Below are 18,702 nucleotides of genomic sequence, written 5' to 3'. Positions count from 1 at the left end.
TCGTCTGTTAAAGCAGCTGTTTAGCTTAGAGAAAATGTGTGCCTTTGCTGCGTGTGTATGATGTTTAGCTCAGTACAGTGGAGTGTGTGGGAGAGGAGAGAGAGGGTTGTGTTTATGCATTAAAAGAAATTTAACTCCCTGTTGAAAAATGTTACACTCCAAGAACCAATACAACCATTTTTATATAGTTAGAAATTTCAAGGACTGTTCTGCAATTAAATAAAGTACTGTAGCAAGCAATTTCTGGCTAGTTAGGTGTGACCAATGTCAAAAAGTCAATAGCATAGAGGCACTATTGTCATAATGATCCATAAAATTACAAAGACAGTGTGACAATTTTGCTTCAGACAGAATGGCCTGGAATAGTCATATTCGTTTTGATAAGCCCTTTTAAAAAAAAATACAATGTTAATAATATATAATGGGCTGTCAAGTCTACGCCCCATTGAACATTCTTCACATTTTGTTGTGTCAGTATGTCAAACGTGCATACATTTAAATGAGGTGCTTTTTCCACTCAACACACTGTATGCCACACTTTTCAGGGCCAGCATTGTTTTATTTCAGGACAAAGCTTATACATATTTAAAAAAAAAAAAAAAAAAAGAAAGATATTGAAATCCTCCAGTTGAATAAGTTTCCACCCCCCCTCCCCCTGCCAATACCCGGTAAAAGCATCTTTGTCAGCAATTAAAGCTGTGAGTCTGTTGGGCTTAGGTCTTCATCACCTTTGCATACCTAGATTTGTCAACAATAGCTCATGCTTTGCAAAACTGTTCAAACTCTGTCAAGTTCATTGGGGAGCACTGAAAGACAGCAGACATACCACAGATTTTCAATTGGATTGAGGTCGGGACCCTGTCGAGGCTACTCCGAGACATTTTACCTTTTTGTTCCTTAGCCACTCCAGTGTAGCTTTGGCTGTGTGCTTTGGGTCCTTGTCATGCTGAAAGGAAAGCTTCCATCCCAGTTTCAGCTTTCTTGCAAAGGGCAGCAGGTTTTTTTCCTCAAGGACATCCCTGTATTTGACTCCATTCATGCCACGTCTATCTTGATAAGTGCCCTAGCCCCTGCCGCTGAGGAATATCCCTATAACATAATGCCGTCACCCCCAGGCTTCACAGCAGGGATGGCATTCTCTGGATGATGTACTATTTTGAGTTTGTTTCAAACATAATACTTTGCATTTGGGCAAAAACAATTCTAATTTAGTTTTGTTAGACCACAAAACCTTTTGCCATATGGCTTTAGTATGCCTTGAGCGCCCTTTTGCATACTGCAAATGGGTTTCAAGATGGACTCTCTTGAGTTATATCTTCCTTCTTGCCACCCTATCATGCAGGCCAGATTTGTGGAGTGCGTTGGGATATTGTCATCACATGCACACTTTGACCAAACTTACCAACAGAAGATCTTTCAAAGTTTTTATTAACCTATTGCTTACCTCCCTGACCAGTCTCCTCTTTGCTCCGACGGAGCGCACTGTACTGTATCGCTAACAGTGCGCTCCGACGGTAGGCGCTAATTTCTGTGGGCACCAGGAAAGTGCACAGAAAAGCAGTAAAAACTGCTTTTCTGTGCACCCTCCGACTTAATATCATGGCGATATTAAGTCGGAGGTCCCGAAAGTTTAAAAAAGTAAAAAATTTAAAAAAAAAAATGTAAAATGGGCCCGCGGCTGGCGGGTCGAAAACCGGACGCTCAATTTTGCCGGCGTCCGGTTTCCGAACCCGTGGCTGTCTGCGGGCTCGAGAACCGACGCCGGCAAAATTGAGCGTCGGCTGTCAAACCCGCTGACAGCCACCGCTTCCGTCAAAAAAGAGGCTCTAGGGACACAGTTATGTCCCTAGCACCTCTTTTTACCGCTGGGCCTAATTTTAATAAATTAAAATACTGAATCGCGTGCACAGGAGAGCGGGCGCTCGCCCACTCTCCCGCGTTTTTACTGTATCGGTCCGTAAGTTAGTTCTTTATTATACAGCTTGAAGAGTACCACCAGAGGTGGCAGTAGTGAGGCAATCTGGTAGTTGCAGTCTCAGGGACCTCAGCAGAGGGAGCCCTTCTCACCCCTTCGTTATTGAAAGGTTCCGAAGCAGGTTTCCCAGCAGGGAAGTACTGTGGATGAGATAGACTGAGAGTTAGAGTACTCACTAGGTGTTTACTGTAGATATGCGATTCCACCAGGTTGTAGAAGGAAGTGCAGGCACCGAGGCAGGGAGACCGGCCCTCGAGGACCGAGTACCTGTTCCCTGTAAGGCACCTGAAATAAAGCAGAGGGCCCCCGAGGAGCGGGTACCCAGGTTAGCAGTTACCCCGAAGGGCAGAGAGAGAGCTTCCAGCGGCAGCACGGAAGCGGCAGAGTAGCGTAGACAGGAACGAATTTGAGTCCTTGCTAACTCAACGAGCTAGCAAATTAGAATAGGTCATATACCCGGAGGGCGTGACATCAGCAAGGGGGAGCGCCACCGAGGTTCGCGCCAAGGTTGGAAGAAAGACTTGGGTGGCGCACGCGCACCCTAGTAGATACCTGGGAGGAGCATGGCGGGAGGCTGCACCATAGCCATTCCGGGGACGCCAGAGAGGTCGACTTGTAGACGCGGCGGTAGCCATCTTTCCTAGGTAAGCGGGAGGAGCCATGAATAAGGTGAGGCAAGCGGGGCGAAGCCGTCTAGCACTTACGGACGCAACAGTGGCATAAGATGTGTTTTAATGCATTTTACTTCCAGGCTGCAAGGCATGAAGAGATGAACATTTTTTTGGATAAGGGTGTAGGCTTTCTGCTGCCAGTGTATTAACATGACAAAATCATCATAATATGAAGTTGGAAAGAGGTCGGCTTAGAGGAAATACCACTTTACTGAGAAGGTAGTGGATGCCCGGAATAACTTACTTATGGACGTGGCAGTAACCTAAACTGCTGCAGAATTTATGCCTGTTTGGAGCAGGCAAGGGAGGTTGATGATCAGATTGAGTAGAGTCTGCAGTGACTCAGGAAGGGACAACTAAGCAGATTGAGTGGGTCAAGATTTCCTTATCTGCTGACTACTATATTACCGTGTTATGTTAATGGCTGTGCATGAAATATTCAATTCCCATTGCACTTGCAACAAGAGGAATTTTGTTAGCTAATAGAGATAGCTATTCTACTCACGAGCTGTGGAAATACCTTCCCTTTCCTTGTAATCGATGAGAGATAAACTTTGCATATAACGCTGGTCTTTAGATCATGACTTGCTTTCTTTCATTCTCTTTGCCTCCCCTCTCCCCTCACACACATCCGGCAGTCTGTTCTTAGCAGCGCTCTGATGAGACTCTGGCTTGGGAAGGAGGAATATTGCATCTCTTATGTTTAGCATCATATAAGTGTGTTTCTTATTGGAATACACGCTGACAATGCAGCTTTCTCAATGTTCTTTTAGGCACTGAATAGGAGAACATCATTCACAATCCAAGCTCTTAGGGGGCCCCAGCAGGTGATTTCATTGGCATCTTTCATTTGATCCCCCAAAGAGCAGCCTCTCCCTGTCTTAGCAGGAATAGAGCAGCACTTACCTGAATTTGTCTCCTCTGCTGGCCTGGCTTCAGTTTTGTAATTAGACTGAAACCAATCAGTGGCAGAGACAGATGCAGGTAAGTGCTTCTCTCCTCAAGCCAGCTGGGCAGAGGGAGGGAAATCTAGGGATTGATTTATGGGCTGCAAATGTGGGACCAGGTGCTGGGGAGAGTGAAGTCTAGGGACCATTCCAAGGAGAGATAGAAGCCCCCACACCTATCCCAGCTTTGTGCTGGGGAGCAGACATTTTACGATTTCATCATGGTTTTTCAGGACTGTGATAAAATCAGAGTGAGAGAATTTGGAACTCATCTCATCAAAAGTATTTAACGTGAAGGAGCTATGGAGAATTCTTATGCATTTTCTCTGACTGTGCATCCTATAAAAATGAAATCCTATTACAATTCAAGCCCTTCATTTTCTGCAGTTCTATGGACGCAGTAAGTAATGAGAGCTTTGAGGCTGTGGCAGCGATCCAGGTTGAGCCAGTGAAAATATATTCAGATCTGGGGGCAGTCAGAGGCAAATAAAAGGCACACGTATTTGTGGGCAGGTCTGTCGACAAGAGCAATAACTTTGAAAAGGGAACCAGTTAGGGGAATGTGCAATTGTCTTTTTGCTTAAGTACGGCATTTTGCATATAAAAGCAAAGTTATACGTGTGAGATAATGAAACAAATGGATCCTAAACTAAAAAAAAAAAAACATGATAAAATAAAAAGAAGAAAATGAATGAAACAGCCCAACTAAAATGTTGCTCGTGCACACCCCTGCTAATTAAGCAGATGTAATTGTCTTTAGTATCTGATTGGTAAAAGACACATTTTTGTCAATTTGTTATGATTTTTCAATAACCAAATGACAATTCTTCAGCAGATCTGCCATTTAACATTTTTTTTTAATTGGTTACAGAATTCTGTGTGCTCTCCTGCAGGATCTACCATCCAGTTGTCATTGAAAACGTAAAGCCTTGATTACACTACCACCACATACTGCAAACCTCATACTGATGATGACATTGATGATGTGTGGGGGTGCATGTATGAAACCCTATGCCAGGGGTAGCAACTCAGATTCTCAAGCCACAAACTGGTCTGGTTTTCAGGATCTCCGCATTTGAGATTTATATACATTTGAGGCAGCTCATGCAAATCTATCTCATGTATATTCATTGCGGAGATCCTAAAAACCAAACTTCTTTGTGGCTCTTGAGGATGAGTTGGCCACCTCAGCCCTTTGCAGAAAAAACACACTTTGTGTAATAAGCTATGCACTCAGTTATGATAGCATGAGAGGTCATTCCTTTAATTTTCATGGCTCCCTACTACAAATTTTGAGGTCAGGCGGTTATTGTTTACTAGAATCTTAGATTAATTTTTAATGCTGCAAAATCCACAAATCTCATGTTTGCTTGGTAAATTAAGGGAGCAGTTTTCAAAAGTAGCCACATTGCTGCAGAGCGCTGGTACTTTTACATGGAGCGCACCAGTTCTCAAAGGGAAAATTCAGTCATACTTCTCCTTTGAAAATTGCCTCTGGAAAATAGTACCCATTGGGATCTGCACCTGCTTTTCTGTGCATAATTTTTCCCTTGAATATGTAATCTATAAGTGTTATTCCCCACCTTCAACCTAAACATGCTCCTGGCCCACCTACTACTTACCTAGCTAAAAGTATGCATGGTGTTGATTTCCCAAACCTAATTTAGCTGGATAAAGGCCAGGCAAGTTTGTCAGCGAATTTACCCAGCTAAATCAGCATTTAGCTGGGTAAATGGTGTCTGAAAATTGCTCTCCTCATGGACAGCTTTCAGTTACAGGAAGAAGGTAAACACCATGGCCCAAGCTAGCATACAGAATTTACTGTGAACTTACTGTTTTCCCTTCAGAAAAAAATCTTTCTTCCCATAGTGTTTAATCTCTGAGATCAACTGCTAATAATATTGAATTAGTCTCTTTACCTGCAGGCCTGGTAACTTCCCCTTCGCACATGTTCTGCTGTCAATAGCTTTAGATATGAATATCTGCTATTGAGACCTGTTTGTAAATGTTTTGATGAACTTTTTACATTATTTTTATGATGTAATTTTCTGTTTTACTTTTAATACGTTCCATTCATCCTGCAGCCTCTCTGGACTCAGCTGAAAACAAGACTTTTGTCTTAACCTAGCTTTCTCAATCAGCATAAAATATTTATTTATTTTAGATTTTTATATTCTGCTTTTTGGTACTTCAAAGCAGATTACATTCAGGTACTGTAGGTATTTCCCGATCCCCAGAGGACTTACAGTCTAATTTTGTATATTAGATTGTAAATCCTCTGGGGATAATTTTGTACCTGAGGCAATGGAAGGTAAAGTGACTTGTTCAATGTCACAAGGAGCGACAGTGGGGTTTGAACCCTGGTTTCCACTGCTTTAACCACTAGGCTACTCCTCAGTGATTAGCTGCTTATTGACCTATACAGGTGCAGTAGATATTCATACCTGACAACCCACATTGGCCAATTTGATTTGCCAGACAAAGAGATACTGTTAGGGTTGTAAAAATGAGAATTTTAGAGATTTCCAAAGACAAACTTTGCTATTCCAGTGGGGTTTGTTGCTAAGGATGTGCATTTGTTTTTCACAAAAGTGCAAAACATAACAAATGAGGCTATTTTCAAGTGGTACAAACTGAAAACAGACCTTGAACAAATATATACAAATATTTTTATGTATATTCATTTTCTAACAGAAAGAAAATGGGCCTTCGGTGGGACCAGGCCTTGTGTCCTTGCCTCAGCAACCAGGACCCAGCCTCAGCCAGGGCCTGGGACTTAGCAACCGCAACCTGGACCTGGGCCTTGGGCCTAGGTTTGGGGTTCAGTGACTGGGATCCAACCTTGACCTGGGCCTGGACCTGAGCCTAAGCCTGGGATTCCCTGACTGGGACCCAGCCTCAGCCGAGCACCAGTGTCAGACCTGGCCTTGGCGATTCAGACCTGGCATTGGGCCCAGGCCTAGGTTTAGGGCTGGGCCTTGGCAACAGGACCCAGCTTTGGGCTGGTTACCAGTGTCAGCCTGGACCGCAGCCATTTTTCTTTTACATTGAAATCAGTGGGGCCTTCTTCCATTGCCTTTAATGTAAAATGAAAAACGAACGGAACACATTTTTCTCATTCATTCTAAAACTAAAGAAATGAATGGAGAAACCCACCAAATGAACCAAATAATTCAAAGCTGCACATCTGTATTTGTTGCCAGATATTGAATTATATCTTGCATTCCATTGTTGTATTATAGACTTGAAAGTTTTAATGCCATAGTGTGCCACACTACAATGGTTGACTTTTTTTATTCTACAACTGTGGTTGCAGTGGCATAGAAAGGCAAATTACTACTACCCCTTATCATTTCTACTGTTGTTAGACCTCTACAACAGAGGACAGAAGCTCAACATGAATGGGCCCTACGCTACAAATGCATTTTGTTGCAAATGATAGCCATTTTGGCATTCCCGTTTTACTGACGCTGACATATAGGATCATTCATCAAAAGTATTATGGCATTAACACCCGCAATACCGCCGTAACGCATGCGCTAGTAATGCAAATTGCATTTCAGGCATTTTTTGGGCTTCGGGAGAGGGAGATGAGTGAAGTGGATTAGAGAGAGAGAAATAGCCTCTGCAGAGTCCTTCACAGTATTCAACTATTTATATCACTATAGGAGGGTCAGCTAATAACTAGAGGTGAAGTTTTGGTGGAGGTTTAGGGTTTTGGGGCCAGTTTTACATGCAGAGTGAGACGTATGAACAGCACAGTACACCTCAGTGAAGATTTGACGTCATTTGGAGTGAGGAAAGTCTCACAAAGATGAGGTTTCTACAATGTTCTCTCGCCCTAGCTTGATGGGCTCTATACCAGGATACTTTCAAGCTAGGGCGAGTGAACATTGTAGAAATCTCATCTTTGTGAGACTTTCCTCACTCCAAATGACGTCAAATCTTCACTGAGGTGTACTGTGCTAGTCATACTTCTCACTCTACATGTATAACTGTCCCCAAAACCCTACACTACCACAAAAACCTCACCTCGAGTTATTAGCTAGCCCTTCTATACTGATATAAATAGTTGACTACCTTGAAGGCCTTATAGAGTCTCTCTCGCTTTCTCTCTTGGCAATTTGCAAGTAGCGAACTGCAAGTATTGCATAACATGAAATCTTTAACATGTCCCATGATACTACCTATGCAAAACACTAACATTGTAAAATTATCATTATCGTGGGCGTTATCCATGTGAAATTATTGCATTTTCATGAATCTAGGGGATAGTTAGTCACTTTTAAAGCAGGGCTTCCCAAACTATGGGTCAGGTCCCCAAATGGGGTCATAAAACCTTCAGTTGGGGGTCACAAATACCTCAAATGTCAGTACTTTTCAGGTGGCAGCAGCATTAGAGGAAGAAGGGGGCTGAAAGAGATCAGCTGGAGGGAGGCAATGTGAGAGAATGGGATGAGAAGGAAATGGAGATTGAATGAAAGGGAGGGGATGACAGAAGGATCAGTTGGGGGTTATAAGAAGGGCTTTGGGGAGAGAGAGGATCAGCTGAGGGGATGTGAAATGGACTGGATGGAGCAGAGGCTGAGAGAGGGGGGACCTCTGGAGGGCTTGTAGGTTGAGAGAGGGGATCAGCTGGGGAGGGTGAAGACTGATTTTTGGAGGGGGACCACATGCCTGCTAGTGGTTTTGGTTGTCTTCTGGGATCATGTGAATTTTCATGGGGTCGCATTGGCTAAAGGTTTGGGAAGCCTTGCTTTAAAGTCCATAACTTTTTGAACGGTACAAACACTGATGTGTTGTGTGAACCTGATCCATGGCATCAACTTGATAACTTGCTCTTTTGATCTTGTTATTGTTAAGGCTCTAATAACAGCTGTGGTAATAGGAAAAGGAAATGAAGAAATATTGAGTTCATGTTATAATATAATGGTTGAGATATAGAGCTGTGAATGTTCTCCATCCCCAGTAGGGAAAAAACAAGAAGTAATTTTTAAATTGTAATGGTAAGAATTAGAGTTGATATTGAGAACAGTTTTCTAACTGTAAGAGTAGTTAAACACTGGAACAGCATACATAGGAGGAGGTGCTCTCAGTCACTGAAGGTTTTTAAGAGCAGACTAAAGAAACAGCTGTGTAGACTAGCTAGAGTAGAATCTGCCTGGAGGCGGGATGGACTGGACAAAGAACTTGAGATCCTTTTCAGTCCCATTTTTCTGTGATTGTGTTACTGCATCAAACTAAATTAACTGAAGTTACTCTGTTCTACCAGTCAATAGTTACAGCCAGTATTGGTTCTAAAGCACTTTCAGTATAAATAGGTTACAATAATAATAGCAATATTATAATATTATGAGCAGTTTTAATAATATTGTGAGCAGCTTTGGTTTGATGTTCATTATTTGTTTTCTTTTACTTTCCTAGGTGTTTTTCCAGGTCTGATCACCTTGCCCTCCACATGAAGAGACACCTTTGAGCACCATATGGAACCACAGGCACCATGATGTGACTGTAAGAGTGAGGGCCTATCGGTGAAAAGCAGAGCTCACAGTCATACTCACACTGCCTTGCAGAAGAGAATATTATCACCCATAAACCTCTGTACACAAGAAAACACATATAGACACATGCACACAAGCGCATTGTCACACACATCTATACTAAGATGCATTCTTCTGTTGGTTATGCCTTGCCCCACTAAGAAGGAAGAAGGCAGATGAAGTGAAAAAGATGGAATGGGCTAGGTGAAATGGAAGCAGCCGAGCAGTTGCCAGACGAGCCCCCTTGGATGTTACCTGCTGCTGCCATGGCAGTTTGAATACGGATAAAACTTCCCTGTAGATGGACAGCAGTTGGAGGGGCTTAATCTAACTCACTTAATGCAACTTAATAAGAGGAGAATTCTTTGTCTTAAAAGTTGCATCTTTGTAGCACTAACATTTTCTTTTTAAATAATAAAAAAAAAAATGTTGAACTAGAAAACCAAATCCCAGTTTGGTAGCCAAAATTAACCTCTTGGTTCATTTGTTCTTTGCATCTGAAGGACTCCTAATGACCCTATGTTGGACTTTTCACAGAGGTTTGATCTGTTCTGGTTTTGGTTCTTCTTTGTGGAACAGAGCTGTTTAAGATCCTTTTAAGTCAGTACCTTTAACCTTAATGGCACCAGACTGTGGAATGGCACCTATGGGAGGTGTATCATTTTCAGCATATGTTTCAGGAGACTTCATGGAGAAAAGTTCCTCACCATAAGGATTCTCTTTTTTTTTTTTTTTTTGTAATTATAATTATTATTATTTTTAATTATGATGACTGTAGCACATCATATGCACTAAGGATTCTGGGAGCTGCTAGCACAGACTGCAAGGGGGCCAAGAGGACAACATCAAGCAGAGTCCCTGAAAAACATCAGAGTGTACTTCCGTAGGCCTCACCTTATTGCCATAGCTAGATATTTTTGTTTTGTTGTTGCTTTTATGGAAACTTGAAAAGCTTATTTGGAAGCTTTGACATTTTATCTTTTCTCCATGGACAAGAGATCTTCAACGCTCTTTCTGTTCCTCATTTGGAAACCTGTGGCTTGGACCAGCAACACAAGACAAGGCTCCAGGTTTTCTTGATTTTTGTGGAGGATGTGGGCCTTGCTCTACAGTCGTCATCACACTGTGTAGCTTGTTCCTGACATCCTGTTACCAAGTTGCATAACTCTTGACTTTGTTCTTAGAGCAGCTGCATTTTGTACCTTCTTTTTGTTTAAGTGTCTAACAAAAAAAAAAAGCCAAATATATTAATCAGTCCTTGAGCAGAAAAATAAGGACATCTTGAAAGTAAAGTGGCTTCATAGCATTACTACTTAAACAAAAAATAAAACAATCATAGTACAGAAACATGAAAAAAAAAAAACAACCTCCTTTCACATTCCCCAGGCTTTTACTTTTCCACTCTAAAAAACTTTAAATGAATATATAGATGGGAAACAAATACTTGCCATTTTGTTCATGACATTGAAGTTTTCTCCACATGATCTCAAGAGGAAAAGCCTTAGTAAATTCCACCAGTGGGTCAGATTTGTCCTGCAGCCTATAACATCAAAAGGCCAATGGAGGCCTCAGATTCCCCCCTTCCAACCTCCCTCACCCCAGGAGGAGAATCCTTTAGAAAATTTGGCCTTGACTTTTTTCAGAGTTGGTCAAATAGAAATACAGTAATTCATTTTTTAACAAAGAAAACAAAATCTTGCTCTAGATAAAACTTGTATTCATAGCTTGATAGCACTGGCTCTGACACTAAAGACTGCCTTTGGGACCATACTTATGGTCTGTGCAAGAAAAGTGGGGTGGTCTGTAGGACAGGTTGTATAATTTTTTTCTGCATTTTATAACCATTCCTACAAGACATGTCTAGAAACAAACTGAAATTGCACATTTGGTCCATCAGAGTCCAAATGGTTGCTGCTGTTTCATACCAGCTGGCTGGCCTCTTTTATCCATTTGACTCCTTGACTGTTAAAAATGAAAAAAAAAAAGAAACAAAAGCAAAAAAACAAAAAAAAAACAACAAAAAAAGACAAAAACTAAAAAAAAAACAACAAAAGTGTAAGATAAAAAATTGAAATGTTTAAAAAAAAATGACTAAAATATTTTAAAAATGTAGAACTGAAAGCGCAGCCATCATGGTCCTAGGCACTTGAATTTTCAACCTCCCATGCCTCCTTTGATTTCACAAAGGTGGTGAACACACCTGGAAGTGGCTTTAATTGCTTACGGCTTTTGCAGAAAGAATTTCTGGCTTCCGTTTGGAAACTTCTGACTTGAGGAGTATGAAATCTGGCTTTTATGATCCAAGATGTGGACCACATTTAAAGCATTTGTTTGGGGGGAGGCAGTGAAGTAAAGATCAAAATCAAACAAAAAAAAAACCCAGTTTAATTCCAAAGATTTCAAATGAAACTTGCTTAAAAATCCCCAGACCACTGCTTGCTGACAATCTTGTATTCCTCTGCTTCTGCATTTAAATAATTTGTGGTCATTCCACTGGGGGTTTTTAATGGAAAGAAAAGAGCCTTAGAACCTGAGTCTTATGTGAATGTGTATAAACATTCAACCAGGTTGTTTAATGGGAGACTGAGGGTACTTGACCCTCAGCTGTATTAAACTGTAGCACATCCGGTTCGCACATTTTGATTAAAAAAAAAAAAAACTATCCTAGAATTTTTTTCCTGTCGCAGCTTACTGTGCAAATGTACATACACAAAATTACAGTAGTCACTGGCACTTAATAGCATAAATGTCTTCTCCTGAGCTCTCTTAAAAATGCTACTTCTGGTCTATAACATGGTCAAATCATGCGTGGTTAGAAAATGTGTGGCTCTGTTTAAAATCCGAAGGAAGAAAATGTGTTTAAATGAGATTGAGACTTATTTTTTATCTCCGCTGTCATTTGTGATCTTGTTACCATCTCATTTCAGCATGACAGAGCAAAGGCACTACTATGGTGCCTATCAGAAAACACCTAATATATGTCTCTCTTTTAATTTTTGCTGAAGTTATTTTTAACCAGTACTGTGTACGTGTTGTCCTATTGAGAAATGTACTCAAGCTGTCAAACACTGAGTGATGGAAGAGGACAGTTTCTCTCTGCTTTTCGAGAGAAAGGGATGGAATGGTATTTGGGAATAGGTTTTACACTGTCTGCTCATCGGCGCTGTGTGCATTTGCCCCTGAATTTGCAGTGGCTTTAGTGGTAATAAAATAACTCTTTCCACTTAAGTGCATATATCCCACTTTCGCTACAGCTATTCTGGGTACTGTAACATTCATAAATCCTTACAGAAATGCTGACTTGCTGCATACATGTGAGGAGGAGAAAGGTGTCCTAAATCTCTTGATGCAGTCTGACTATAAAAGACATTTTTAGAGAAACACAGTGGGGAAAGTCATAACTTGTTTGACCTACATATATTACATATACCAAACTTACTTTCAGAAGGATTTATCCTGCTGGTATCCAGATCATACAGCAGCTTTATGTGAGAGAGCTTCAAAGGGCACACTTTCATTTATTTTTTCTAAATTTCATTTGTCCATTTTCAATATGATCTGGAAAGTAGTGAAGAGCCTGATATCTGATCCCTAGACTGCAGGCTGTTTAAAGGGAAATAGTTTTATGATGCATATGAAAACAGAAGCCATTGCTAATAGCCAAACCTACCAAATAAAAAGAAAAGGATCCCATCATTACCAATGAACCCTGTTAAAAATTAGGTGAGGCCAAGAAATGTCAAACTATTTTTAAGAAGATGACGCTTCATACATTTTACCCAATACATGTTTTACCTTTCTTTTACACTGTGGGCTTAGTGTACTGTGCTATGGGATGTAATAACTTAACAATATGCAAATTAGAGCCACAGGAATGACCCTATGTAATAAGTTCTGTAGTAGCATTGTTCCAACAGGAGAATGCCAACCCTCAGATTAATTGGCCCATAGGAAATATTACACCAACTCCTGCTGTTTAGTGCATAGGGGGCTAATAGCCGAACAGTTTATTATTCCCTGTTTGCATTCAAACTTAAATAACTGAACATGCAGTCACGGTAACACTTGCTACAGCCGTTTTCACACTAAATAGCGTGTTTTGTGCCCCACATTTTGGGGTTTCTAGTATAGCTTGCCACAGAGACTCCTCTGATGTCTCACTGCTAGTGAACAAAGAACCAGCATTGCAAAACGCATTGCCAACTGAAGGGGGGCAGACCGTGAAACTCCAGTTTCAGTGCAGCGCCTTCAAGCTGTTTCACTAACAGAGGCTGTTCTGCTTTCAAAGAAAGAGAACATCTTCTAAACCACTGATCTTTTTTTTTTTTTTTTTAGTTGTAGGTTCTGATTTTTGCCTGTTGTGGTATCATTTCCCTATAAAATGAAAAGTCCCCTTGCGCTTCAACATAAAATGTCTGAGCTCTTCTAATCAAAGAACTTTCCATCACGTGATATCTCTGGGGATATCACGTGATGTGATATCAGTGATGTGATCATGAAAATAACACTGAATGTCCTGTACTATGGCCTACAACAGCAGAGACTAACTTCTTTGGTCGCCACCAGTTTAGTCCATTGATTTCGTTCCAGTAGGACAGATAACGTTGCTTTTGCCAAGTAGAGTGGCCAGTTTTTAAGTTTTATTTTGAGAGAGATTTTGGAAAATGTGCTGAAGATTAGGACTTTATTTTGATTCAGTGAATATTTTTGCAAGATGGAGCAGAACGATCTGCTTTCCTTCCAGACTGAGAACAGTTGGACCCTCCCTAGTGCTGAACGGTCCGTCTACTCTTCTATGTTCCCGGCGTCTGCCACAGACGTGATTCAGAAATGCCACAGGAAGTAACGCATGCACATTTCTCTGGAAGCTACTGCCAGATCTGCATAATTTTGCTGAAGCAAAACCATTATTATTCATGCAGCTTTGAAATGTGATGAATCGTAAACAGAGACCTCCAAGCTAGGTAATCACTTAGGATACCAGCATTGATTGCTGGGGACACCCAGTAAATATATTTGTGTTGTGGTTCACAACATGCCTCAATAAGATATCAAAGTGGAACGCTCAAAAGAGTTGCCACCACATTTTCTCTTTCCTTCATTGCTGTTCTGAATGTTATATGTATTTAGTTCATCACTTCCTTTGTGCTTATCTTATTCAGTTATGTGGGCTGAGCATAAAAACAATTTACACTAACCAATCTAGACGTTTGGAAGGGGATGGTTCCCATTAACGTTCCCCTGAAAGTGCCATCAGGATATGTACACAAATAAAATACAGAAATTGTGCCAATGGAATTTTTATGTAGTTTTTCTACCCAATTTTTCCATTGCATATTAACCTCTTCAAAATGCTGTTCCACTGTGTGAACACCTGGAGGTCCACCCCTAGAGCCAAAGAGAACTGCTTGCCAGCCAAGATATGGGTTCATCTTTGTTGGCTCCTTTGGCGGGCTGTACGTGAGCTTGCTACATGAGACTGCCAACTTTTCCTAATTTTTCCATACAGTGGAGTTTAAATAGTGCAGCCAAGAGATGGCAATAACAGTAGAACAGCTAAGCTGGCAGTTAATGCCTTGGTTTTACACTGAAAACTGAATTCACCCTACTTTAGTTTTCTCAATAAACATTAGTCTAATTAACCCCTGTAAGACTGTGAAACAGGATTTGGTGTTGGAGAAAATTATGACTGCACTATCCAATTCTAATATCAAAAAATGGAGCAAACTCACAAAGGACATTGTTTTGTTCTGCATTTGCTTGATGGTCTTCATTTGAAAACCAGTGACGCCATCACCGTGACAGCTTTATTCTTTATTGGAATCAGGGGCCTGGCAGTGCAGATTTACTATTTTTTAAGTTAAAATATGATTTTACAAGCATCACATTGGCATTTTCTTAAGGGAAAACATACAAAATTACTTTACCAGTGTCAAGTGAGAGAGAAATAGTTTGCAAATCTCTTTAAAACTCCCACTTCAACAGCCAGTGGCTCAAATTGTATCTGGGCTCTTTCCCAACATAATTAAGTATTTTCACTTCCTGGGACCCCTCTCCCCTTCACCTGCTGAACTCATAATAAAAAAAAAAGAAGCAGCCTCTCAAGTCAGCACTCTTCTGTTGTTCTTTGGTTTGGTTTCTCATCAGCCACTACCCACATTTAGTGTGGTTATATTTTATATGAATGTGGAGCAGGTCATAGGAAGGGAAGGGTCATTATAAGGTTTTGAGATCATTACTTGCAAATTCGTAAGGGGAATCTTCTCTTTCATACATGTATCTTTTGTGCTTGTAGCCACTCAAAGTGGTTGCTTTACGGTGATCGTCTGTTGATAAATCACTAGAAAGGCATCCAAAACTCAGGATGATTCTTTTGGGAACTGACACGTCATCCCAAATCATTTTACACATTCTGATACTTCAAAAACAGACATGCAGCTGCTTCTGAGGTTACATGACTTTGCAGCACATTTCCAGAGTCTGGACTGTATGTAAGCTTCCAGCATGGAATGAGCATCAAACTGAGGCAGAGAGAGCTGTACTAACTTTGCCATAGTCAGTGGCAAAAGGGAGCTTTGAACTCTGATCCATGAACTTCTCCTGATAAAGTTCACCACCTTCTATTGAATGACATGTTCATCTTCTCAAGATGTTAGTTTATGAAAGAACCCTCCTGAGTTCTAAAATTGTTTTCACTTTTAAACAAAAGCAGGTGAGTCATGGAGGTGTGCACAGGCAACAGAAAGTCCTCAATTTTACAAAAGACTTTTTCACCAAGGGACAACTGTTAAGATCAAGACTAGTTTTAGTATTCTGGAAATGTTGCACTTTTTTCTGTCTTGTTTTGAGAATGCATCTGATAGGTATCCTCTGCTAATGGTAATTGATGATGGGCAGTTAATACCCAAAAATCAGGTGACGATACTTTCAGTTCTTATGCTCTTTCAAAGAAAGCTGTTAAAACAGTAACCAATGTATTTCGATCTATTTTTCTTCAGCACTCCTTTTCGCAGTCCATTTTTCATGTACATAAAAAAAAAGACAAAAAATAATATAAGAAGCCAAGCTGAGGACCATTCAGAATTTTACTCATAAGGCTTTTTATGTTTATAAAACATAAATGTTTTGTCCAAATATTGAGAAAACTCCATAACATATGGTGCATGTGTGGTTATATACTCTCCACCACTCCCTCCTTCCAGCTCCAAGCAAACGCTTGGCTACATCTTTTTCACTCCGGTAGCCAGTGGAGCTTAAACCTATTTTAGAAGAGTATAACTAATCACTGTTATGTCTACAAATGTTGGCAAGAATCTAAAACAATGTTTTTTGAAATAATGGCTGAAAATTGTCTGCCAATGACTAGTGTCATCAGCTTACGACATGACAGATCATGGAAAGAGGTTGATGCTGTGTGAAAACTGAAAATTATGCTATAAAATTACATTTCCGGGTTTGAAGGCTTTGCGTTGTGGGGAAAACACTGTTGAGCCTAATAGACTACTTTTGTGATCAGTACCTTCAAAGTTTCGTTCTTCAGTACTTTAAAGGGCATAGCGTTGTACCATATGGGTGATCTGGTATTTATTATAATGTTTCATCCACACACTGTGGAGTCTTAAGATTTAAGTTATCTGCTGTTCTTTTATCAGGTAAACAACATCATTTTTGAAATGTTGGAACTGGTAATTGTTGAGAAAACTAGATTATTGCTTTAAAATCCAGGAAATACAGCATGGTGTGGTGGCAGACTATTTTCTATTATTAAACTTTTTTTTTTTTTTTCAGTGAAAGAACATTTGGGTGTAACTTGAATCACTGTTCAAAAATAATTAAATACGTTCATAGAATTCAAACAGCACCAATGGTCATATCAGGTCACATAACACATACATACGTACATAACCTCATACATTCCAAAACTGCTGAAACAATGAAAATGTCTATCAAAGAAATTCTGTATAGTAACAATGAGACACTTGTTCTGTGTTGGGTTCCACAATCTTGGGAGAAGGAAGAAAATGGTATTCTAGCACTTGGCTCTGCCTTGTGCTTCTACCTCTATCCCTTCAGGGGTGTATGTGTGTAATTTCTGACCACCTTGTGCACCGGTCAGTCTAGTTTCTTAAATAGTCAATGGAAACTTTGACATTGGCTGTCTTATAATTTCTTCCTTAAGATTAATTTGAGAGCAATGTAGTCTTCACATTTGTGCATTACAGTATATGTCTCTTAAAGGCCACTGGGAAGTCGCATCTTCTGAATGATGAAAGCCATCTCTTTTTTATATATGTAAATCATTGATTTACTGAATCAAAATACAAGCATGGTTGTATTCACCAGAAAAGACCAAACTGGCCAATATTTCGTACTGAGATCGCCTTTTCCTAGCAAAGGAACCACATAAGAGTAGGTATGTGTCAGGTGGGCAAAGATCATATTTTGAATCTGCCCCTTTGGTACATGAGCTGCCTCGTGCATTGCATCCATCATCCATTAATAGTCTTTCCATACCCTATGCTTATTCTCCTCAACTGTGGACTTTCCCCAAGTCATTACAGAAAAAATACCATGTTCCCACACCTTTCCATCCTAATGTTACAGCAAGTCATTGTGGCATTGAAATTATTGTTCAAGACCTCTCCCATTACCTCTTCCCTTTTACATAACTGTAAATGTGTGTCCTTTCTCCTTTTTTTTTTTGTCAGTTATGAATGTTCCTCACATTAAAAAAAAAATAGCTTGAAGGAATTTAATTTTTGCACTATATTGTTTTCTTTGCCAGATATGTCAAACAAGTGCATTTGAAGAGATTCTCAGTCACATGCTCTCAGGCCTTCCCTGTTATCTCTACTACTTACATATCTCAGAAATACACATTATTACAGCCCTATGTTTTGCCTTTTTTTGTTGTTGTATTTTTTTATTTTTGGACTTTTTTTAAGCTTTTTATATATAAATATATTACTTTGTCAATTTTTTTTGCTGTACAAAAGTCTTAAGATTTAAAAAAATATTATTTGTATTATATGATGGTGGTATGTTAATGTTACAAAATTATTAATGAAGAAAAAATTTATTTTTGTTACTGGTCTGTTTCATAATTCTTTTTTAAATTGGTATATTGTAAGATATCTATGCAAAAACTGTTATGTGACGCATTTTTATTTAAGAATGTACTATGTGTAATAAACAGTAGAATGTGTTTGGCCTGGGAATGGTTCAGTGAGTTTTTTTATGTTCTTTCTTAAAGAAACATTTTGAAAAGATGATCCACTTACTAAATAACTTATAGCTGAATGACCACATGAGCAAAATGGAGCACAGTGCCATCTTCCTAATGGCATCCCACAGTGTTTTCCTGCATGGCTTTCATCACAGGCCCAGGGTTGGATGAATTGATTTGCAGATGTACCATTAAATTATTTTCAAGATATGAGTTCCTTCTTAGCTTACCTGGAATCTCCCTTTTTTTCAGATTTTTTTTTATTTTCTTGTATTGGTTAGCAAAAGTACTTTCCTGTTTTGCTGGTGAATTGCCATTGTGGTTTGTATTTTCTGTTGTACGG

General features: G+C 39.9%; 1 protein-coding gene across 2 annotated transcripts in view; it reads left to right on the top strand.

Annotated features, from left to right (window-relative positions):
• The window catches only part of KLF7 (Kruppel like factor 7), a 222,755-nt gene extending 204,417 nt beyond the window's left edge, over positions 1-18,338 (top strand). For both annotated transcript variants that reach the window (XM_029606354.1, XM_029606355.1), the window contains exon 4: positions 9,018-18,338. In XM_029606354.1, coding sequence (XP_029462214.1) covers positions 9,018-9,069 — 52 coding nt within the window. In that variant the 3' untranslated portion in view covers positions 9,070-18,338. The remainder of the gene's footprint in view (positions 1-9,017) is intronic.
• Positions 18,339-18,702: the final 364 nt, after the last annotated feature.

Source organism: Rhinatrema bivittatum, chromosome 6 (assembly GCF_901001135.1).
Source record: "Rhinatrema bivittatum chromosome 6, aRhiBiv1.1, whole genome shotgun sequence".
Lineage (NCBI taxonomy): Eukaryota > Metazoa > Chordata > Amphibia > Gymnophiona > Rhinatrematidae > Rhinatrema > Rhinatrema bivittatum.
Note: the sequence above shows the minus strand (reverse complement) of the source record. Positions and strands in the feature narration are given on the sequence as shown.